Source organism: Coenobita brevimanus, chromosome 107 (assembly GCF_032717465.1).
Source record: "Coenobita brevimanus isolate Jiangsu-jjx chromosome 107, ASM3271746v2, whole genome shotgun sequence".
NCBI classification, from domain to species: Eukaryota; Metazoa; Arthropoda; class Malacostraca; order Decapoda; family Coenobitidae; genus Coenobita; species Coenobita brevimanus.
The window spans coordinates 24811614-24836098 of record NC_137060.1 but is presented as its reverse complement, the minus strand read 5'-3'; the positions used below and the strand labels follow the sequence as shown (position 1 = coordinate 24836098).

The window sequence follows — 24485 nt, the reverse complement described above, 5'->3', positions numbered from 1 at the left end:
TGGAGGTGTTAGGGAGCTTAATGGAGGTGTCAGGGAGCTTAGTGGAGGTGTTAGGGAGCTTAATGGAGGTGTCAGGGAGCTTAGTGGAGGTGTTAGGGAGCTTAATGGAGGTGTCAGGGAGCTTAGTGGAGGTGTTAGGGAGCTTAATGGAGGTGTTAGGGAGCTTAGTGGAGGTGTCAGGGAGCTTAGTGGAGGTGTTAGGGAGCTTAGTGGAGGTGTTAGGGAGCTTAATGGAGGTGTCAGGGAGCTTAATGGAGGTGTCAGGGAGCCTAATGGAGGTGTTAGGGAGCTTAGTGGAGGTGTTAGGGAGCTTAGTGGAGGTGTTAGGGAGCCTAATGGAGGTGTTAGGGAGCTTAATGCAGGTGTTAGGGAGCTTAATGGAGGTGTCAGGGAGCTTAATGGAGGTGTCAGGGAGCTTAATGGAGGTGTTAGGGAGCTTAGTGGAGGTGTTAGGGAGCCTAATGGAGGTGTTAGGGAGCTTAGTGCAGGTGTCAGGGAGCCTAATGCAGGTGTCAGGGAGCCTAATGCAGGTGTCAGGGAGCTTAATGGAGGTGTCAGGGAGCTTCCAAATAACTGACGGGAATGCGAACCCAGGTTTTAATATTCTCCGACCCCTTTGAATCCCCCTCCTAGATATTCTCCCTTGATGTGTGGTGGAATGCTAGAGCTGTTCCGGTCATGAGTGGGTTAATGTTACTGTACTTCCTACACTGTTACTTGGCCTAAATTTTCATCCTTTTGCAGCTCATTTCACGTAGCTCAGTGACAGGAAAAGACAATACTGTGGCTCTACATACGTTCTGTTGCACTTCTTCGTGACTAGCATCATAATGTAGTCCTAATTTATTGTTACTACTCGACATTCAAGATGGCGAGAGGGAGATAAAGACTAATAATACACCTCTACAACGTTTCCATAGCGCTTCTTCGTGACTATCAATTTAATTTAGTGCTGATTCATTAATACAACTTAGCATACAGGATGGAGAGATGGCAATTTTAGGCCAAGGTAGAGTGGACAGAGGATAGGGCACCTTCACCCCAGACAGATGCAAATGGTACTGTGCATGGGTTGGTAGCCTTGCAGTTCTAGATCAAGTGAGAGAGAGAGAGAGAGAGAGAGAGAGAGAGAGAGAGGGAGAGAGAGAGAGAGAGAGAGAGAGACAGGGAGAGAGAGAGAGAATGTACGTGGGTGTAAGTGTGGGTGGGTGGGTATGGGTGTGTGTGTGTGTGTGGGTGTGTGAGAGAGAGAGAGTTTGACATTTCCACTTGTATTTGCACATCTTCTGGTACATCATTGTCCCTCTTTTATTTCCTCTCCCTTTCTTTGATTTTTCCTCCTCCTCCTCCTCCTCCTCCTCCCCGTCTCTCATTCTTTCTCTTCCTTCTTCGTTTTCCTCTGTTCTGCTTTCTCTTCACTTGTATCTCTTGCCTTTTTATCAGTCTTCTTCCATCATTCTTTCGTCTGTTTTCTCACTTCTCCCTTCTTTGTTAATTTGTCATTCATTTTTTATTGTGTATTTTGTCAGCAGCTTCCTGGTATTCTTCATTCTTTATTTACTGAGAGAGAGAGAGAGAGAGAGAGAGAGAGAGAATGTGTGTGGATGTGAGTGGGTGGGTGGGCATGGGTGTGTGTGTGGTGTGTGCGTGAGTGTGTGTGTGTGTGTGTGTGTGTGTGTGTGTGTGTGTGTGTGTGTGTGTGTGTGTGTGTGTGAGAGAGAGAGAGAGAGAGATAAGGACGTGAGAAAAGACAAGAAACCAAACAGGAAAAGCAAGCAGGAGTCGCTCTCATTTACCGTGCGTATTGCGACAGAGGAAAAAGTGAGATTGAAGAGGAAGGATGGAAAAAACAGGAAGGAGAAGAGATAGGAGGCAGGATGGAGAAAAGAGCAGTGATAGGAGAGAGGAGGAAGCTTGGAAAAAACAGGAAGGAGAAGAGATAGAAGGAGGGATGAAAAAAACAGTGAGAAGAGAGAGGAGGAAGGATGGAAAAAAGAGCAGTGGGAAGAGAGAGGAGGAAGGATGGAAGAAAGAGGAATGAGGAGAGAGAGGAGGAAGGATGGAAAAAAAGAGCAAGGAGAAGAGAGAGGAGGAAGGATGGAAGAAAGAGCAGTGAGGAGAGAGAGGAGGAAGGAAGGAAGAAAGAGCAGTGAGAAGAGAGAGGAGGAAGGATGGATAAAAGAGCGTGAGAAGAGAGAGGAGGAAGGATGGATAAAAGAGCGTGAGAAGAGAGAGGAGGAAGGATGGAAAAAACAGGAAGGAGGAGAGACGGGAGGAAGGATGAAAAGAGAGAGCTAGAAGAGGAAAGAGGGGGAGGGGGAAGAGAATGGAATATAGTGGAAAAGGAAGTGTTATGGAATATGTGAAGAAAGGATGAAAAAAATGAATAAAGTAGAGAAAGAATAAAAAGAGAGGGAGACAAAAGGAAGATACTGGAGAAGGTACAAGGAAGGAGTGAAGATAAAATAAATGAATTAAAAAGGAAGGAATAAAAGAGGAAAGTTAGAGGGTGGATGCAAGCCTGAAGATAATAAAGGAAGAAATAATATCACCGTAAGTAAGCGTGAGTGAAGTGTGTGTAAAAGTAACAGTAAAGCAGCCAATAGTAAATCTGAATACACTGAAATAAAGATATGTGTAAATTAGATAAATCTGTTAGCAGTAATAATGATGTACTGTGCAGGGAAGAACAACACTCACTAGTACACCTGATAAAAGAAAGAGTACGTGGGAAGAAATAAAGCTGAACGCAATAAAGATGTGTATAAAGGAGAATGCTGTATTAAATCTGTATGTCATAAAGGAAGGATTTACACGTGATTTATTGCACTAGGGAATGTCATGTTCTTCGTTTGATTTATAATTATTTCAGTGTGACTTTCCCATCTTCCTGTCTTTCTTAATTCTTTCTTCCTTCCTGTCTGTTTGTCTCTCTTCCATTCTTTCCTTCATTACTTGTTGTATTTGTCTGCTCTCTTGCTTTTCTTCCTTTCTTTACTCATCCTTCCTTCCTTCCTTCCTTCTGTCCTTCCCTCCTTCCTTCTTTCTTTTATCTTGTTCGACAATCTCATTCTCCCCTTCCATCTTTTTCTCTCTTCCTCCCTCCCTTCCAGCCAGCCTTCCTTCCTCCCCTCCATCTTTTCTTCCTTCTTTCCGCTTTACATGCCTTCACTGCTCCAGAGAATTTTTCAATTTTTATTTACATTATTTTTTCGTTTTGGAGGGAGAGAGACTGACTAGGCGGGTGCATGAGTGAGGTGAGGGGAGGGGAGGAGGAGCGGAGAGGAGAGGAGAGGAGGAGTAGGAGGATGTGAGGGAGAAAAGCCGAATAGAGGGAAGAAGAAAAGCATAAGAAAGAGAGGAAAAAAGAGAAGAATGGGTGGAAAAAAACAGAAAAATGGGGGAAGAAAACAAGAGAAGAAAGGAAGGGAGGAAGAAAGGAAAAATAGGAAGGCAACAGGAAGGAAGGAAGAAAGGTAAAATGAAAGAAGAAAAAAGGCAGAAGGAGGGCAGTAAGAAAGGCAGAATGAAGGAAATACAAGAAACGGAAGAAAAAGTGAAGGAAGAAGCAGATGGGTGAAGGAGGACAGAAGGGTATGGAGCGAGGCGTGTCAACAGAGAAAGATCTGCACGTGATATATTGCTCGCTGGGAATATTTCACCTTTTGTTTCACTGTGGATACTTACCTGGCTTGCTACCTTGCCCTTCCTTCCTTCTTTCCTTCCTGCTTACTACCTTGCCCTTCCTTCCGTCCTTCCTTCCGGCCTTAAATACTACCGTCCTTCCTTCCTTCCTTCCGTAGATACTACCGCCCTTCGTTCCTTTCTTACATACTGCATTTTTCCTCCTTTCCTTCCTTCCTTCCGTAGATACTGCTTTCCTTCCTTTCTTTCATACTGCCATATTCTTCCTTCTCTCCTTCCTTCCTTCCTTAGATACTACCTTCCTTCCCTCCTTTCTTACGTTCAGTCTTTTTCTTCCTTCCTTCCTTACATATTGCCTTCTTTTTCTTCTTTCTTTCACACTACCTTCTTTTTTCCTTCCTTCCTTCCATCCCTTCTACCCTACATACTACCTTCTTCCTTCCTACCCTTTTTCCTTACATACTACTTTCTCTTTTCTTCCTTCCTTTCTTCCCTACATACTGTCTTCTTTCTCCTTTTCTTCCTTCCTTTCTTCCTTACATACTACTTTCTTATTCTCCTTTCCTTTCTTCCATACATACTTTTTTCTCTTTCTTCCTTCCTTCCCTACATACTACCTCAATCTTTCTTCCACACGTCCTTCTTTTCTTCCTTCCTTACATATTGCCTTTCTCCCCTTCATTGCATAATATCTGTCTATCCATCTACCCACCTACCGTGCAAATCAATCTTTCCTTCCACCTAACAATTCTCTCCTTTCTTTATTATCCTGTAATTTTCTTTATTGTTCCTTCGTGTTATTATTATTATTATTATTATTATTATTATTATTATTATCCTGTAATTTTCCTGACCGTTCCTTCGTCTTCTTCTTCTTCTTCTTCTTATTATTATTATTATTATTACCAGCTTGCTACTTATTCTTCCTCTATATTTTTTTTTTTTAATTGTTTTTTCCAAAGTTTTGTTCCTTTACTTTTTCCTTCCTCCTTTTTTCCCTCACTTCCTTCGTTCCTTCCACCTCCGTATTCCCTGCTTCATAATTTCCTTCGTTTTTCATCCCTTTTAGCTCTCCTTCCTTCCCCCCTCTTCTTGTTCCTCCCTATAAATCCCTTCCTTCCTCTTCCCCTACCCACCGCCTCTTCTTCCTTCTTTCCTTCTCCCTCCCCCTCCCTTCCGCTGTCTCTCCCTCTCTCCCCCTTCATATATCTTCATTTACTACTAATCCACATCCCTCCATTACCTCTCTCTCTCTCTCTCTCTCTCTCTCTCTCTCTCTCTCTCTCTCTCTCTCTCTCTCTCTCAGGCGTGTGTGTGTGTGTGTGTGTGTGTGTGTGTGTGTGTGTGTGTGTGTGTGTGTGTGTGTGTGTGTGTGAGAGAGAGAGAGAGAAAGAGAGAGAGAGAGAGAGAGAGAGAGAGAGCATTTAGGCTGCATACAACCCCCTCCATTAGCTCAATAGTCATAGGGTTTCTACCTATTCTCTCTCTCTCTCTCTCTCTCTCTCTCTCTCTCTCACCTTTTCCTTTTCACTACCCTCATCTCAATCTATTTATCGATTTGCCTGTCTGCCTGTCTATCTGATTGTGTATTCCTTGCACACCCTCCTGGTAAAGCAGAGAGAGAGAGAGAGAGAGAGAGAGAGAGAGAGAGAGAGAGGAGGGGGGGAAGAGCAGTGAAAAAAAAAATGAGAGGGAGAGTTTTAAAGGAAGGAGAGAATGCATGAAGGAAGGGTGGAAGGAAGGAAGGAAAGAAAGAAGGAAGGACTGAATAACTCAAGCCGTGATGAATGAAAAATGAAGAAGAACCGAAGGAAGGGATAGGAAGAGGAGGAAACGGTGAAGGAAGGATGGAGGAAAAGAATGAAGGAGGAGAGAAGCACAGAAAAAAGGAGTAAAATGAAGTTAAAAAAGAGGAAAAAGAGTGATAAGTTACAGAGAAAGGATGAATGAGGAGGAAAGGAAAATGATGAAAGCATGAAGGGAAAGAGAGAAGAAGAAAATGAATAACAGAGATAGAAGAAAAAGCTGTGATAAAGAAAATTGGGAAATAAGACAATGGATGAAGAAAGGAAATATGAGAAAAACAAGGAAGGAAGGTAAAAAGTAAGAGAGGAAAGGGAAAAAGAAAATGCAGGAAAGAGCAAAAACAGAAAAGATTGTTAAAACATGGAAGAAAGGAAGAATGAAGAAAAGACAGGAAGAAGGAAGGAAAGATAGGAGGAAGGAAGGAACGACAGGAAGCAAGGGAGAAAAGAGGAAGATGGAAAAAAAGACAGGAAGCAAGAGAGAAAAGATAGGAAGAAGGAAGGAACGACAGGACGCAAGAGAGAAGAAATAGGAAGAAGGAAGGAAAGATAGGAAGAAGGAAGGAACGACAGGAAGCAAGGGAGAAAAGAGGAAGAAGGAAGAAAAGATAGGAAGGAGGAAGAAAAGACAGGAAGCAAGGTAGAATGAAGAAAAGACAGAAAGAAAGAGAACAGACAGGTATAATTAAGAAAATGATGCAGTAAAAGAAGGCAGGAAGACATTAGGGAAAAATAAAGAAAGAGGAAAGACGCAAATGTAGACGTGATAAAGAATTGGATGTAATAAAATACCATAGATTGATAGAAGACGAAAATAAAGATAACGAAGGAAGAATAGGTAAAGGTAAAGATGAGAGGTACGGAAAGTCGATAAGGTGAGATTGCCTGAAGCTCCCTAACACCTTCTCCTAATCGATTTATGTTGCTTATTGTACCTTGCTGCCCTATTCTTTGTTACGTGAATCCTTCCATTATCATCATATTCTATAAAATGACGTTCCAGAGCATATTAACGCACCATATCCAAAAATAAATCGCTTAGGAAAAGATGTGAGGGAGCTTTTCGCTGGCAAGAATATTTGTCACTTTGGCTCGTATTTTCGTCGTGTAAAGAATCTCCCTAACACCTCTTCCTTACCGATTTATTTTTGGATACGGCTGGCTAATATAGTTTTATACGTTGTTTATGCAGAGTAGGGTGGTATTACAGTAGAATGAATTAATACAGAAGAGGACGGCAAGGTCTAATAAGCCAAGTAAATCGCCTAGGAAATGATGTTAGGGAGTCTCTTTGTTGTCATGCACCTGTCATCTTTTATTCATTATCATTTCCACCTTTTATTTCCTTCCTTTTCTGTGGCCTTTATTTGGTACTTACGGATGTTTTGTTGATGTCGTTTTTATGTTTTTCTCGCTTTTGATTATGGCGTCTGGCAATAGATAAATAGATAGATAGTTTTTGTCTGTTTTTTATTTTTTATTTTTTCCCCATTCTGTATAGCTTTCGTTCCTTTTATCTCTCCCTTTTCTCGTTGTCTTTTTTTTTTTTTCATTCGGTTCTTTTATCATTCTTCCTTCCATCTTCATCTTTTAGTTCTTCCATCATTCTCTCCCTTTCTTCCTCCCTCTCAGTCTTTCCTTCTTTCTTCCTCTCAGTCCCTCCTCCTCTCTCCTTCCCCTTCCTTCCCTTCTTTCTTTCTCCCCTTCATTTCCTCCTCTTCCTCTTCCTTGCCTCCCACACTCGCCTCCTCCCTTCATCGTCATTTCTTCCGTGCTCCTTCCTCCTCTTTCAGTTATTCCTGTGCGTCCTTCATTCGATCCTTCCATGCTCTCTCTCCCCTTCCTTCACTCCTTCCTCTCCTCTATTTCCTTCCTCCCTCCCTTCCTTCTTTTCTTCCCACCTTCCCTCTTTTCTTCCTTTCTTTCCATGTTCTCCATATATCTTCATTTACAACTAATCCACATTCCTCCATTCTCTCTCTCTCTCTCTCTCTCTCTCTCTCTCTCTCTCGATCCATCCTTTTCATTGTGTAGGTGTTAACTGTGTGCGTGTCTTGAATGTGTGCGTGCTTGTGTGAGTGTTTAATGCCTGCTTGTGGGTGTATGTGTGCGTGTTTGGGTTGTATAGTAAGAGTCAGCCGTGATAGAGAGAGAGAGAGAGAGAGAGAGACAGACAGACAGACAGACAGACAGACAGACAGACAGAATATAATTAAGCAGAAAAGAGGAAGAATAAAAAGACTGCAAGTAAGGAAGGAGAAAAGAGAGGGAAGGGAGATAAAGAATTAAAAAGAAAATCGGGTAGGGAGGGAAAGTGATGATGGAGGGAGGGAGGGAGGTAGGGAGGGAGAGAGGGTAATGATGGTGGAGGAGGGAGAGTGATGAGGAGAGGGGAGGGGATATGACTGATGATGATGATGGTGATGATGGTGGTGGTGATGGGTGTAGAGGGGAGGGGGAGGTGAAGGTCAGGGGGGAGGAAAAAAGGGAGATGAGAGAGAGAGAGAGAGAGAGTTTTAATAGTTCATGGGTTATGTTTTTTGTTTCTGTTTCTGGATCCTGCCCACACTACTTACACTGAAGGAAGATTGGATTATTATTTTTATTATTATTATTATTATTATTATTATTCATTGTCATATTTTTCTTGTTCTCCTCCTCCTCCTCCTCCCTTTTTCTTCTTCTTCTTCTTCCTCCTCCTCCTCCCTTTTTCTTCTTCTTCTTCCTCCTCCTCCTTCTCCTCCTCCCTTTCTCTTCTTCCCATTTTCCTTCTCCTTCTCCTCATCACGTACCCTCTGGAGTGGTGGGAAGGGTTAGGAAATCAGTATGGAATTGACTGTGGTTATGTTTGGGTGACATTCAACATCAGTGGGTTACATTAGTGGGTTAAAACATCAGACCAGCTCACCAGGACCCACTGTTGTATAGCATGATGATGATGATGATGATGATGATGATGAGGAGGAGGAGGAGGAGGAGGAGGAGGACTAAGTGGAGGAGGAGAATGGTGGTGATGATAATGATGATAAGGAGGAGGAGGCGGAGGAGGGGTGGAGGAGGAGGAGGAGAATGGTGGTGATGATGATAATGATGTTGTGATAACTTCTCTCTCTCTCTGGGGGGCGCGGTAGCACAGTGGTAGCGCGCCGCACTCGTAATCGGGGGATTGCGAGTTCGAGCCTTGCCCGGGCTGCCGCGCCGGGAGTGGTAGCTCGCTCCTGTAACCCTAACGGGGCTATATAGTCCAATACAGGGCTTAGCTCTGGGGAACTCCATTTCTCTCTCTCTCTCTCTCACTTGGCAATATCCCTCTCATGAAGAATCTGTACGAGTCTGAGATGAAGTGTATGAGTGGACTGGCTTTATTTATTGCCGCATCTCCAGTTAGGGTCAGGAGAGAGAGAGAGAGAGAGAGAGAGAGAGAGAGAGAGAGAGAGAGAGAGAATGTGATGAAAAGAAAAATCATGGAGTAAGAAAAGAAAGCAGGGGAGAAAATGAAGCAGAAGAAAGACAGATAGATAGTTAGAGAGAGAGAGAGAGGACAAACCTGTAACCTAAAGAGAGATGTAACGGGAGCAAAATAATAATAATAATAATAATAATAATAATAATAATGATAATAATAATAATTACCACTACGTATTATAAGCTTCACGAAAAATGTATAATAGATAGATAGATAGACACCGATAGATGTACAGAAATAAATATACGTAAACCACCCTAACTACCCCTGCAGACCGAGGACGTGATTTATTATTTTATTTTGGCTACGAAGCAAATCCTCCCCACGTCCCCCCTTTCATTCAGGTCATCTGTTGTTTTGTGATGATGATGATGATGATGATGATGTCTGTTCCTTTCTTTCTTTCTCTTTAGTGCTTTCCTTTCTCCTTTTTTCTTTCTTTTCTCTCTCTCTCTCTCTCTCCTTTTTTTTCTGTTTCTCTTTATTTTCAATGCTTCTCTCTCTCTCTCTCTCTCTCTCTCTCTCTCTCTCTCTCTCTCTCTCTCTCTCTCTCTCTCCTGTTTTTCTGTTTCTCTCTCTTTATTTTCACAAACCCGGTATGTCTGCAGGCCACCCCGTTGTTCCGTTCTCTTTAAACTTTCACCAACCAAAAAACAGAAGCGGAAAAAAACACACGAGAAAAACCAGGGCAGTGATTGGTGAGGTGTTTTTCTGGCTCTGACCCCCACTAACCCCCCCATCCCCCCCACCACCACCACCACCAACAATCCAACCTGCCATACCAAACGACCCTCCCTCATAACCATCACCCTTCCCTCCCCCTCACCCTGTCTCCGTTGTAGTCTGTCCTCCCATCTACCTATTATCATACTGTCTTGAATTTTCTTCTCTCTATCACACTGTCTTTAATTTTATCCTGATTGAGCTACAGTCTTTCTAGGTCACCCTCCCACATATACTGTATCTCCCGTCTACTGCTACTACTACTACTACTACTACTACTACTACTACTGCTACTACTATTACTACTTCTACTACTACTACTACTACTACCGTCGCCACCACCACCACCACCACTAACATTGTTACCATTACTGCTACTACAACTACTACCACCACAACTACACCTGCTATTACGTCTACTACTACTACTACTACTACTACTGCTGCTACTACTATTACTACTTCTACTACTACTACTACTATCCCAAGCCTCCCTCCAGTACATACCCCTCCTGCTTACCCCCTCACTCCAGTCCTTCATCGCATCCCAAACAGGTCTCCTCCATACACTCCTCATCGGCATCTCAACTTTACTCCTTCATTCCATCCCAACCTACTCCTGTAAATATTGCTCCCCTGCCACACCCCTCTCAGAATATTGCTCCCGTGTCTTACCACCCCTCTCAGCTTCACGCCATGTCTGTCTGTCTGTTTATATTCCTCATTTTATTCCGGATCATCTGTTTTATCCCACCCCAAGCGAGCCATTAACCCGCTGAGCACACGGGTGTTTCTCTCTCTCTCTCTCTCTCTCTCTCTCTCTCTCTCTATCTATCTATCTATCCAGCCATCTATCTATATGTTACCTATCTATTCATCTATCTATTTATCTATCTGTCTGTCTACTTATCTACCCATCTATCTATCTGTCTGTCTATCTGTCTATCTATCTATCTATCTCCTGACGATTTTCTTCAGCTTAGTCTAAACATATCGACCAGGATTGCATAGATACAGCCGTGATAAACCTCTTCAGTTCGAAAAGCCTAAAATAAGTTGGAAAAAAAAATACGAAGAAACACTATATAATCTCAGGACATCACCCGCATTCAAGGAGTATAAAAATGAATAAATAAATGAATAAATAAAATGCTGGTGATAATTACGTGCAATCCAGTAAAGACCCATGAGTGTGCAACATCATGAATCAGACCCGTGACCCCCCTAGACGTCAATGCTCCTTCCCTTCAGATATATTCAGACCTCCTTACAATCCTTCAGTCCTTCGCTCCATATTAAGTCATCGTCAGTGCTCCTTCCCTTCAGATATATCCTACCTCCTTACAATCCTTCGCTCCCTCTTCAGGTATCCTCAATGCTCCTTCCGTTCTGATATCCCCAGACCTCCCCTGCAATCCTTCAATCCTTCGCTCCATCTTAAGGTGTCCTCAGTGTTCCTTCCCTTCAGATAGGCCTATATCCAGACCTCCTTCAATCCTCCACTCCATCTTCGTCATCCTCAATTTTCTATCCCTTCATATATATCCAGACCCCCCACAATCCTCCACTCCATCCTAACTCATCCTTCATAACCCCTACAGCAGTAGTTCTGAAACTTTTAAGGCCGCGATGCTCCCAGGTTCAGCCACCAAGTCACCCTGATACCCCTCTCTAAAATTATTACTCCTTTCGCTTTTAATTTTCAGTAAAAAGGGAAAGGAGAATGGCTATAAACAAACAGCAAAATTTTATGGAATCTGTTATTGTTTTCAGAAAATTTGTTCAGTACACGAAATTGTTCAGTTTTTATTTATTTATCATAAAGCCTTTCTGGATACCCCCAAGAACCCTACACTTTAACAACACCTTCCCTACACTTTAAGGACACCTGCCCTACACTTTACCTGCCCTACACTTTAACAACACCTGCCCTACACTTTAACAATACCTGCCCTACACTTTAACAACACCTACCCTACACTTTAACAACACCTCCCCTACACTTTCACAACACCTGTCCTACACTTTACCTACTCTACACTTTACCTGCCCTACACCTTAACAACACCTGCCCTACAGTCCTCTACTCCATCCTAAGCATAATCCATCATAATCTCATCTTAACCTGATCACTCCTCCCCATCCACTATCTCACATATATTACCTTACCCGTCACTCCATCTCTCGTCTGTGTTCCAGCGTCTTACTGTGTCCCATATCCTTCATACCGTTCCAAGCCACCCTCCTTCATATAGTCCGGGATTAATATTCTTACGGAACTATAAACTTGTCCTTTACTTCATTCCAACCCACACTCCATCATATCCAGACTTACTGTATCTTTATTACTTGCTGTCATTCCACATCAAACTGACCTCCAACATGCACCATACTTCCCACCTGTATCCCTCGTATACCTGTTAGTCTACCTCTCAACCCTGTTCTCCTTCTTTCTATGCCATCCTCCCACATATACCCATCAGATACAGTCCACCATAGCATCCCAAACAACCCTCCATCATAATCACACCTCTTGTACTTCATGCCTCATTATACCTTCCATTCTCAGGCGTTTACTGCATCATGCACTTGTCACTTCAGGTATACTTATCACCGTTACTCATTCCCTCATTCCACACCAAACCACTCTCCATCATGTACCACCCCAAACCCCCTTTTTATACTCATCACATATCTCATTATACTGCTATACCTTCCGTTCAGAGGCGTATACTACATCATATACTTATACTTATCACGTCAGGGTATTCTTATCACTTACACTCATTCCCTAATTCCCCACCAAACCACTCTCCTTCACATACCCTCACAAAAATTAAGACTATACTCACTTTCTTCCAGTCCGCTGGGTGTGGATGTGCTGGCGTGGGTATGTGCAGTTATCAGCAATAGCAACACCACCACACTACCACAACCACCACCACCACCACACACTCCCATCGTCATCATCCTCTTTCGCTGTTCTTTTCGTCTCTGTCCTGTCATTTTTATTGGCTTTATCTTTATTTATTATCTTTCTTTAGACATTGTATTTCTAAGTGGTTGTTGTCCTGTGTATCATTTCTGTTTTTAATGTATTTTATTTTCTCTTTTCTTATCCTGACTATTTTTTCTTCCTCCTCCTCCTCCTCCTCCTTCCTCACCTGGCTTCTTACTTCTTCTTTTCCTCCTAATTTTCTGTTCCTCTCTGTTTACTTATTTCCTTTCTCGCAAGTTCCCTTCCTCTTGGCACTTCCTTCCTTCCTTCTCTTTTCCCTTTACTCTCCTCTATCTATCATTTTTCTCACCATCCTTTAGTTTTCCAGTCAGATCCACTTCATCTCAGTCACAAGCATCGTTAAACCCAAAGACCTTCATCTCCCGGTCGCTATGGCAACGGGAAATAACCAAGAACAACTCTGGCAAAAATTTCCTTCGTCCTCCTCATCAAAAAATTTCCCCCGATGGCTGGAAAAAAATTTAAATACTTTTCCAACGCACAAAACTTCTCAAATTTAACAAACCAACATGTCATATAGCCACGAATTATAATTTTTCGGGTTTAAATTTTTTCCTGTTGTGGGTAATTTTGGGTGTAGTGAACGTAGGCTGGGTTTAGTCCACGAAGACGAGCTAGTAAACGAACGGGCAAGGACGGAGCGACGCGGCACATAGCCATTCCTCTCGACGGCTGGCGGGTAACTGAACGGGAGGGTGGCTGACTGGCTGTTGGCTTTAAGTGTGTCTCAGGGGAGTTGGCTTAGGATGATGGGCTGGGTTGGGGTACAAAGGTGATCGGGTGGTGGAGTTAGAGGGGCTTTTATGGTAGTTAGGGAGGGTTAATGGTGGTTAGGTAAGCCTTGGTGGTGGTTAGGGAGGGTTAATGGGAGTTCGGAAGGTCTTCATGGGAGTTAGGGAGGGTTAGTGGGAGTTAGGAAGGCTGTTAATAGTTAAGGATTCATTTATGGTAGGGAGGGTTCAAGAGAGACTTTGATGGTAATTAGGGAAAAGTGGGTTGAGGTAGAGGTTAGTAGGGTTTTCTGACAGATGTAATGGTAGTTACGGTACTGAATTGATTAGCTGGAGTGCCTTCTTTACCCCTGCACACTTGTTGACTTTATACAGGGGTTTTATTCGCCCCTGTGTAGTGTACAACTCTCATGTGTGGCGAGGCTCTCCACATATTGCTCTTCTCTTCTCAACAAGGTGGAGTCAAAAGCTTTTCGTCTCATTAACTTTTTATCTCTTCTTGGCTCTCTTCAGCCTCTGTCTCTTCGTCGCACTGTGCATCTGTATCTGTCGCTGCTTCAGTGGTCACGTTGCTGGAACTGGCTGCTTGCATCCCTCCACCACTACGGCGGGTGCCTAGCACATGTCTAACAGCAAACTCTCATCCCTTTTCTGTCCAACTCTCTAATGCAAGAGTTAACCGATACTCCCAGTCCCTCATGTGTGCATCAGGTCATCCCTGGAACTGTCTTCCTCTGTCTGTATTTCCTCCTGCATATGGCCTCCAGTCTTATAAAAAACGCAGTGTGTCCAGGCATCTCGACATGAACGAATCTTGAATTTGGCGCGTTTAATTTGTTTTTATTTATTTTTTCTTGAGGGAAACACTCTTGCGGGCTTCTGGCCGTAGGTTCCTTCCTTGCATAAACAAAAGCTAGAGTAGTTAAGAGTCCTTCCCTACGCTGCCGGTAGCAAGAATAAAATTAATGAGACGTCTTTGCACTTTAGGGGTTACTGTAGGGGTTAATATTGGTATGGTATTTTATGGTGGGTAGGGAAGCATAATGGTGCCATGGGGAGGGAGGGAGGGAGACGGGGAGAGACAGACAGAGAGGTGGTATGGTATTTTATGCTGGGTAGGGAAGCATAATGGTGCCATAGGGAGAGAGAGAGAGAGAGGGAGGGGGGGTAATGGGAGGTAGGGGGAAGGATGAAAGCGAATGGTGTGGTATGATTTATGTATTAATGACACTTTTATGGGAATGGGTGTTTTTTTTTTTTTTTTTGGCAGCGGTGGTGTGTGTGTGTGTGTGTGTGTGTGTGTGTGTGTGTGTGTGTGTGTGTGTGTGTGAGAGAGAGAGAGAGAGAGAGAGCGAGAGAGAGAGAGAGAGAGAGAGAGAGAGAGAGGTAATGGTGGTAATTGGCCTCTGTAATAGTTTTAGGACTGTGGAGCCATTAAGGGAACGAAAGGGAAAGAAAAAATACGAAGGAAAAAGATTGAACGAAGAAAAAGGAAGAATTAGTGTAAGAAAAGTGATAAGGAAAGAAAGAAAGAATGGATGGAAAGTGGAAAAGTTAGAGTAATAAGAGGAATGGATGGGTGAGAGAGAGAGAGAGAGAGAGAGAGAGAGAGAGAGAGAGAGAAAATGTAGGAAAGGAGGAAGAGGAGGAGGGAGAGAAAGAGAGAGAGAGACAGACAGACAGACAGAGTGAGGAAATGTAGGAAAGGAGGAAGAGGAGGGAGGGAGAGAGAGAGAGAGAGAGAGAGAGGAATAATAGAAAAATAGAGATAGGAATTGTAGGAAAGGAGGAAGAGGAGGAGGAAAAGAGGGAAGGAGGTAAAACCAAAAGGAGAGATAAGGAGAGATGAAAGGGAGAGAAGGAGAGAGGGAGGGAGGTAGAGAGAGAGATAAGGAAAGATGAAAGCGTGAGAAAGGAAGGAGAGATAGAGGACGTGTGTGTGTGTGTGTGTGTGTGTGTGTGTGTGTGTGTGTGTGTGTGTGAGAGAGAGAGAGAGAGGGGGGGGAGAGGGATACGAAGAAGGGGAGGAGAAAGGAAGGAGAGAGGATATATGAGACAAGGAGGAAGGAAGGAGAGAAGGTGAAAGGAAGAGAAATGTAGGAGGAAGGAAGCAAGGTGAGATGGAGGGAGATAATGACAGGAGGAAGAGGTGGAAGAAAGGAGGGAGGGAAAGGAAGAAAGGAGAGAGAAAAGAAATAACAAAAATAAAAAGGAGAGAAGAGGAAGGAAGGAAGGACAAGGCGGAGAAACAGGAAGAAGGAAGGAAGGAAGAAGAAGAGGAGTGAAAGTGAAGAAAGGAAGGAAGGACAAGAAGGAGAGAGGAGGTGCAGGAAGGAAGGAAGGAAGGAGAGAGAATGGAAGACGGAAGGACGGAGGGAGATTGGTATGGTAGGCAGGAAATGGAGAGAGAGAGAGAGAGAGAGAGAGCATGGGAACGACAGCTCGTTTAGACAAGGGTGGCAAAGAAGGTACACACACACACACACACACACACACACACACACACACACACACAGTTGAAGCAGTACACCATAACAAGGCGGATTAGAAAATATATATTCTAACCTACCGTAAAAGAGAAAGAGAGAGAGAGAGAGAAGAGTGTTTTGTGGTGTCGACTAACCACGTGAGGAAAGAATTAGAGTCAGGTATCGGGAGGGAGGGAGAGAGAGAGAGAGAGAGAGAGAGAGAGAGAGGAGGGAAGAAAGACAGGCAGGAATTGAATAAAAAAAAAGACAAACTTGAAAGAGCAAGGAAGGTGTGTGAAAAAATGCATGAGAGAGAGAGAGAGAGAGAGAGAGAGAAATGTTAAGAGGAGGAAAGGAGGGGAATTTAAGAGAATGTGGAAAAATGAAGGAACTGGGAAATAACACGGAGAAATGGAGAGAGAGAGAGAGAGAGAGGGGGGGGGATTTAGGGAAAGGGGTGAAGAGGCAACATAGGATTACAAGAGTTAAAGGGATTTACGGAAAATAGGTAGGCCTAGTGGGAGGGAGGGAAGGAAGGAGAGAGAGAAGAAAGGGAGGATAGAAGAGAGGAAAGAGAGACAGGGAGGATAGAAGAGAGGAGAAAGGGAGGATAGAGGAGAGGAAAGGGAGGATAGAAGGGAGGAAAGAGAGAAGACAGTGAGCATAGAAGAGAGGAAAGAGAGAAGAAAGGGAGCATAGGAGAGAGGAAAGACAGAAGGGAGGATAGAGAGAAGAAAGGGAGTATAGATGAGAGGATAGAAGGGAGGATAGAAGAGAGGAAAGAGAGGCAGAGAAGGGAGGGAGGGAATGTGAGAAGAGAGGAGAGGAGGGAGAGAAACTGGAGGAAGAAATGGAAGATGGGAGAGTGAAGAGAGAGAGAGGAGTGAAAAGAGAAAATGCAGAGAGGAGAAAAAAGGAGAGAGAAGGGAGAGGAAGGAGCAGAGAAGAGGACCAGTAGGTGTATGTAAATAGTTAAAGAGCTAGAGAGAGAGAGAGAGAGAGAGAGAGAGAAGGGGGAGTAAGAATAGAGACTGAGGATTACATAAGTTATAGAGATTAGAGTGAGAATTTAGGCCTATAGAGGGTAGATGGGAGGGAGGAAGGGAGAGAGGGAAGAAAAAAGGGAGGGAGAGAGGGAGAGGAGGAATGGTAAAGGTATAGGAAGGGAGTGGGAGAGGGATGTAGAGAAGAAAGAAAGAGAGAGAGAGAGAGAGAGAGAGAGAGAGAGAGAGAGAGAGGTGGAAGGAGGGGGGGAGGATAATGACCTAATTTATCTTCCTCCTGTTACTCTCTCCTTCCTTAGTCTTCTCAAGCCACGAGGAGGAGGAGGAGGAGGAGGAGGAGGAGAAAGGAGAGACTGAAGAACGGGATAGATAAGAGAGAGAGAGAGAGAGAGGAGAGGAGGAACTGGATAGAAGGATAAAGGAAGCATGAAGGAAGGAGGGAAGGAAGAGGAGCAAGAGGGAGGGAATAGGAGGGAGAGGTAAGGAAGGTTACTGACATTTACCTACCTAATACCTACTTACCTTCCTGACCTACCTACCTACCTACCTACCTACCTACCTACCTGTCAAAATACCCCCTAACCTGATCACCCTGTCAATTAAGGATAACTGTGTCAACCTTTGGGCCAACACCGCTCTCACTCTCTCTCTCTCTCTCTCTCTCTCTCTGCTCCTCCTCCTCCTCCTCCTCTTTGCACTCTAGGCCTAATGCAGGTGTGTCAAGGGAGGAGATAAAACCCTGAGAGAGAGAGAGAGAGAGAGCAGGGCAGGAGTGGATTTATCACTATGTTCTTATATTTTGTCTTTTTTTTTTCATAATTTTCAAGATAATATATTTTTTTCTAATTCGTCATACCTACAGTCATGAAAAAAAGTTAGCCTACACTTTCTCTACCGGGTGTGGCTGTGGAAAAAGCTACAGGAATAAGTATATGACAGCAATAAGAAGGAGAGTGTATGTGCATGTGAGTGAGGTGGAGGGGGGGAGAGGGAGGCCAAGGATGAGATGGAGGGATGGAGTGGAGAGGCATATGAGAGGGGGGGGGGGTGAGCTGGGAGCAGGGCAGTGAAATGGCAGGGGACAGGGCGACATGGAGGCCATATGTTCGTGGCCACCCCTTACGGGATTAAGGCGTCTGGCAATAGATAGATAGATAGAATAAGAAGCAAAAGAAAGGCGTATAAGGAGGAAGAGTACGGTAGGTCGCTGGGGGGGGGGGGAAGTGAGAAATACGGTAGGAGAGACAGTGTTGGCTGGGTATAGTGTGTGAGAACTTTTGCGTCTGCCTGTACTGTTGTTATTATCCTGTTGGTCATTTCGTTAGTGGTGGTTTTACGTCATTTATTCAGGGTTATAGTGAGTGAGAGAGAGAGAGAGAGAGAGAGAGAGAGAGAGAGAGAGAGAGAGAGAGAGAGAGAGAGAGAGAGAATCGTATCAGTGTCGAGTTGAGATAATGAGGATGCTGATGATGTGTTTGTTAATGTGTTGTAGTCCCTCCCCCCTCTCTCTCTCTCTCTCTCTCTCTCTCTCTCTCTCTACTTTAGCATTACTTTTTTCCTCCTCCTCCTCCTCCTCCTGTGTGTGTGTGTGACAGTCTAATTACGAACGAGCCTTGCTGTTTGTTTGCCTTTTAATTATGTTTGTTTTTGTGTGTGTATGTGTAATTGTTTTTATGTATGTTTGTCCGTGTGTGCGTTTTGTTTCTTTGTGTGTGCGTTTTTCTGTCCGTCTGTCTATGTATGCTTGTTTATTCTGTGTATGTACATTTGTGTTTTGTGTATGTATGTGTGTAGGTTAGGATGGTGATGATACGTATGTTGTATGTGTGTACGTTTTTCTGTATGTATGTATGTACGTATGCTTGTTTATTCTGTGTATGTATATTTGTTTTGTGTATGTGTGTGGGTTAGGATGATGATGATACGTATGTTGTATGTACTCTATATGTGTGTGTGTGTGTGTGTGTGAGAGAGAGAGAGAGAGAGAGAGAGAGAGGATAAAATACACTAACGGCTGCCCCTACCAAACTGCAGCATTTTTCAAGGTATAAACTTTTTCCTAAACTTGCGTTCAATTCGGGTAAAAAATAAATAAATAAATAATAATATCGGAAGGTGAATCAGCCAGACTTTTTTCCTGTGCTGTAAATACGGCAGAGAGTGGAGTGATAAATAAAGATATAAATAACAATAGAGACATGTGCCGGTTATGTTATGATTCTGCCCTGCCCTACACCAGACAGGTAACTGGAGGGTAGAGGAGGAAGAGGAGGAGGAAGATGGTGATGATGATGATAGGGAGGAAGAGGAGGAGGAGGATGAAAATAATGATGATGATGTGGGGGAGGAGGAGGAAAAGGTGAGGGAGGAGGAGGAAAAGGTGAGGGAAGAAGAGGAAGAGGAGGAGGAAAAGGTGAAAAGAAGACGAGGAAGAAGAGAAAGGATGAGGAGAAGGCGAAAAGAAGATGAAGAGGAAGAAGAAAAAGAAGAAGGAGGAGGAAATGGTGAAAAGAAGAAGAAAAGGAAGAGGGGAGGAGGAGAGGGAAGAAATGAAGAGGGAGAAATCCGAAGAAGTGATGGAAATGGAGAGGCAAGGAAGACAATAAACATGAAGTAAGAAGGAAGGAAGATACAAAAACTGGAAGACTAAAAAAGGGAAAAAAAATGGAGGAGGAAGGGAAGGGGAAGAGGAAGGGGGAGAGGAAGGGAGGGGGGAGGAAGGGAAGGAATAGTACAAGTAATTTTATTTATATGATTTGCTGTGTATATATGAAATTTAAAAGTTGAAATGACAGGATAGGGTAGGTTTAAGAATAAAGAGGTGTAGTAGATGATACACACACACACACACACACACACACACACACACACACACACACACACACACACACACACACACACACACACACACACACCAATAAAACCCATAAAAACGATAGGATGGAAGGATAAAAGTGCAACTGACAATGAATCTCTCTCTCTCTCTCTCTCTCTCTCTCTCTCTCTCTCTCTCTCAGTAGTACAAACAGGGTGCTAATGGCATCTGGAACAAAGGCATTATCATAAGACTGTTTACTGTGTGTGTGTGTGTGTGTGTGTGTGTGTGTGTGTGTGTGTGTGTTGATGAGATACCTGCAAGTAGGTGTGTGTGAATGTGCGCGTGTGACAAGTAGTATCATGTGTGGGAATGGATGTGCTTGTGAGTGCCCGTGTGTGTGTGTGTGTGTGCACTAAGAAGACACACACACACACACACACACACACACACACACACACACACACACACACACACACACACACACACACACACACACACACACACACACACACACACACAGCATTCACTTTTTCTCTATTCTTTGTTCACTTTATTCTGTTGTTTTTTAGTGGTCGTTTTATTTATGGCGCTATATATCTGCCAGAGAGAGAGAGAGAGAGAGAGAGAGAGAGAGAGAGAGAGAATGGCATCGTCTGTCGTGAAGGGTTTAGAATCATTTAATCTCATCCTTTATAATTTTTTTCTCTAACTAGGAAAGACGATCTCTCTCTCTCTCTCTCTCTCTCTCTCTCTCTCTCTCTCTCTCTCTCTCTCTCTCTCCATTTTACTATCTCATCTCTTCCATTCCTCCACCTCTCGATCTCTTCCTCTCAATCTCCATTCCTTCCTCCACGACCTCCTCCTTCCATCCCTCCACCTCTCCATTTCTCCTTCCATCCCTCCACCTCTCCATTTCTCCATCCATACTTCCACCTCCTCCTCTCCACCTCTCGATCTGTCCCTCCCATTCTCCTTCCATCTTCCACCACCTTCTCCATCCATACCTCCACCTCCTCCTCCTCCATCCATACCTCTACCTCCTCCTCTCCTCCACCTCCATCTATAAGCCGTGCAGCCAATCACAACACGCACCCCAAACCGTGAATTCCAGAGCACCAATCACAGGCCTCGTTACAATCGGCCTTGACCTCCTCTTTGGCTATTGGCGGTGGGGAGGCGAGGGCAGCGTGTGTCACCAATAGTTACCCTTGCATTGCCTACCCGCCTCCAACCAGCCTACACCTGCTTGGACGTATTAACAGGCTGGTTTTCGTCGTGATTCTGGTTTTTGACGTGTTGAATTTTCGTTTTTTTGGGGGGCGGGATTTTTTGAATTTGACATGATTTTTTTTTTTACTTGAATTTTGGTTTTTGACTGGTTTTCGTTTTTTTTTTTTTCGAATTAGACAACGAATTTTGATTTTTTACGTGAATTGTGGTTTTTGACTTTTTTTTACGTGATTTTTGGTTTTTGACGAATTTTGGTTTTCGATTTTTGGTTTTGTTTTTTGACTGCCTTTTTTTTTTCCCCTTGAATTTTGGTTTTCATTTTTTTCGGCTTTCGAGTTATCTTTCTGTTTTTCTGGTGTGCTTTTTGACGTGAATTGAGGCGCCCAACTTTTTTTTTATGTGGATTTCGACTTGTCTTGGTTTTTCAATTGTATTTTGGTTTTTTGCATTTTGGTTTTCGACTCCTCATACATACACACATATCTACACGCCTACATACAGGTACACACACACACACACGCATGCATAGGTATACACATGTGCACTTAGGAAGGAGAAATTTATAGGGTGTGACAGTGATGGTGTACATTGCAAGGTGCACATGATGTATGTACACACACTCACACACACCCCATTAGCAGTCACGCACCCTGCACACACACACACACACACACACACACACACACACACACACACACACACACACACACTTAAACATGCACACCCGGTAATCATACACACTGGTACACATCCAAGCACTGAGAGAGAGAGAGAGAGAGAGCTTCCTCACTCGAATACAACCACATACCAAAAGCATTCTCTCTCTCTCTCTCTAAAATATTCATTGCCCTAAAACACCACAAATGGAGAACTTGGTACAGGGAAGATGTGTGTGTGTGTGTGTGTGTGTGCACGGTTGTTTATTTATGCTCTCTCTCTCTCTCTCTCTCTCTCTCTCTCTCTCTCTCTCTCTCTCTCTCTCTCTCTCTCTTCGTTCTCCCTATCTTCATCTTTTCCGCTTGTCTCTTCGTTTCTCCCTTTCTCTCCACTCTCCCTCCCCTTCCCCCTTCCTCCCTCCTGTTCTCTCCCTCCCTCCATCAGGCAGGGAGACATTGACTGACTTGCTCCCTTTATCACTCGCTCACCCTCTCTCTCTCCCTCCTCGCTCTCTTTACTATCTCCCCCATCCCTCCCACATGCATGCTCTCTCTCTCTCTCTCTCTCTCTCTCTCTCTCTCTCTCTCTCTCTCTCTCTCTCTCTCTCGCAAGTCCAGTAAGGTCTGTGTGGTCTGTATAACCAGGTATCTCTCTCTCTCTCTCTCTCTCTCTCCCCAGGTAGGTGACAGGTGGTGGTGCACAGGGGAGACGTTGCTAATTAACGGAAGCACTCGGTGAACTTCTCAACAGGTAGTGTTATTATTATTATTATTATTATTATTATTATTATTATTATTTTATTGCTATTATTATTATTATTATTATTATTATTACTGTTGTTATTATTATTATTATTATTATTATTATTATTATTATTATTTTGATTGTCGTTGCTTTATTACTCCATTACTATTACTGTATTTCATTAAAGTGATTTTGAATTTGATTGATATAGTAAGACTGGTGGTGTTGTGAGAGTATAAGGGATGCAGATGCTCTCTCTCTCTCTCTCTCTCTCTCTCTCTCTCTCTCTCTCTCACACACACACACACACACACACACACACACACACACACAAAGCAAGGATCAAACACCGCACAAGCAGGAAAAAAACACAGACAGAAAAAACACGAGCTTATCTTGGGCGGCATTCAGAGCCTTGTGAAGCTGTCATTAGAGAGAGAGAGAGAGAGAGAGAGAGGAATAGAACGCAAGAGAGTAAGAGGAAAGAGAGACTGATTAGGAGAGAGAGAGAGGAGAATAGAACGCAAGAGAGTAAGAGGAGAGACTGACTGGGAGAGAGAAAGAGAGAGAGAGGATATGAGGGTGCATGTACTGTATGTACGTCAAAGAAACTGCGTGTGCGTGTGAATGTATGTGCGAGAGTATGTATGGATCATTAGTGTGTATGTAGAACGTCTTTGTGTGTGTGTGTGTGTGTGTGTGTGTGTGCGTGGAGGACAGTGCTTGAGCTTCAATTATTCACATAGATTTAATTAACCACTTCATTACGATTACCTGTTTCTTCACACCTGCCCCAAGATTCCATACCGCTCTCAGCTTAGTTAGTGGTGAAGTGTCAGATTCGAAGTTTGATTTGGACTAGAAACCAAGGAGACTCTGCTACCTGTATCCCTAAGACTCACTGATTTTCACGTCACCAGGACTTAATTCTTCACATTGAGAGAGAGAGAGAGAGAGAGAGAGAGAGAGAGAGAGAGAGAGGGAGGGAGAGAGAAACGAGGAGAATAGAAAGCAAGAAAGTAAGAGGAGAGACTGATTTAGAGAGAGAGAGAGAGAGAGAGAGAGTATTTATAGTGTATTTTATCTGTGCCATTTTTAGTCTCTTTATCTAACTTCAGATTATTATTATTATTATCATTATTATTATTTACTGGAGGGGTTAGATGCAAGCTTTATCAATCCCTCCACCGCCACGTTGCCCCTCTAATGGACATAGAAATCGTCTGGTAGGAGCTTGAACGAACCCCAAAGCACGTCGTTGTACTGAAATGATTACGATAAAAAAATAAATAGTCTTGTACCCTCATGAGAAGAATAAACGCGTAATTGGATCAAGAACAGAATTGACCCACACACTCCAAATTGACTCTTCCCACCCCGGAGAAAGTCGGAAAACAAATGAAAATCGAAGCAGCGCCGGGCCGCCTCAGAGGTTAGGCTATTTCCGCTTTAAAAACCTCCCCATCGGCTCGGATAATGCCGCCTTAAATGCCAGGGAATTGAACCTACGGCATTTACACCTTTTCATCTCATTTGCTGGGCTCGGAGGCGAGAGGGAGAACTGGGCATTTGGCTTCGTTTATCCCTTACGTAAATGCCTGGGAATATGACTTACTAAAATGCCTGGGAATTGAACCGACGGCATTTATACTAACCAATCTCATTTGCTGGGCTTGGAGGTGGGAAGGGAACTGGGGCATTTTTAGTTTGTTTTTATTAGACTTTGGTTATCATTGACTTACGTAAATGCCCGGGAATTGAACCTCCGGCATTTACAGTTTCATCTCATTAGGTTCCCATTGAAGTGGAGGGGAGGGAGGAGGGGGACTGGGGCATTTTTTAGTTGATTAAGAATTATTATTCTTTGGTTATGACTGGTTTTAAAGATGCCAGGGAATTGACGCTGCGACCTTTACACAGTTTTTAGTTATTTATTTGTTTATTTATTATTTTTATGGGTGAGATAGAATAATGTAGTCTTCTCTTGACCTGAGGTGGAATAAAGTCATGTAGTGGAAATATCGTGTTGGAGAAGGCCGGGGGGGATGCGTCTCTTCAGTACCCTATCTTCTGGCGTTGTGATCCTTCCTGAACTGAGTGAAATCGTCCTGACATGAATTAATCCCCTGAAACCTGGTGTCGTCCATATTACTTAACCCTTGCCGCTGCCAGACG

The 24485-nt window shown here is 43.5% G+C and overlaps 1 protein-coding gene across 1 annotated transcript in view; it reads right to left on the bottom strand.

The window, feature by feature from the left end:
• The window catches only part of LOC145416740 (uncharacterized), a 145676-nt gene extending 133076 nt beyond the window's left edge, over positions 1–12600 (bottom strand). Inside the window, exon 1 of the mRNA XM_080285666.1 lies at positions 12483–12600. Coding sequence (XP_080141792.1) covers positions 12483–12600 — 118 coding nt within the window. The remainder of the gene's footprint in view (positions 1–12482) is intronic.
• Positions 12601–24485: the final 11885 nt, after the last annotated feature.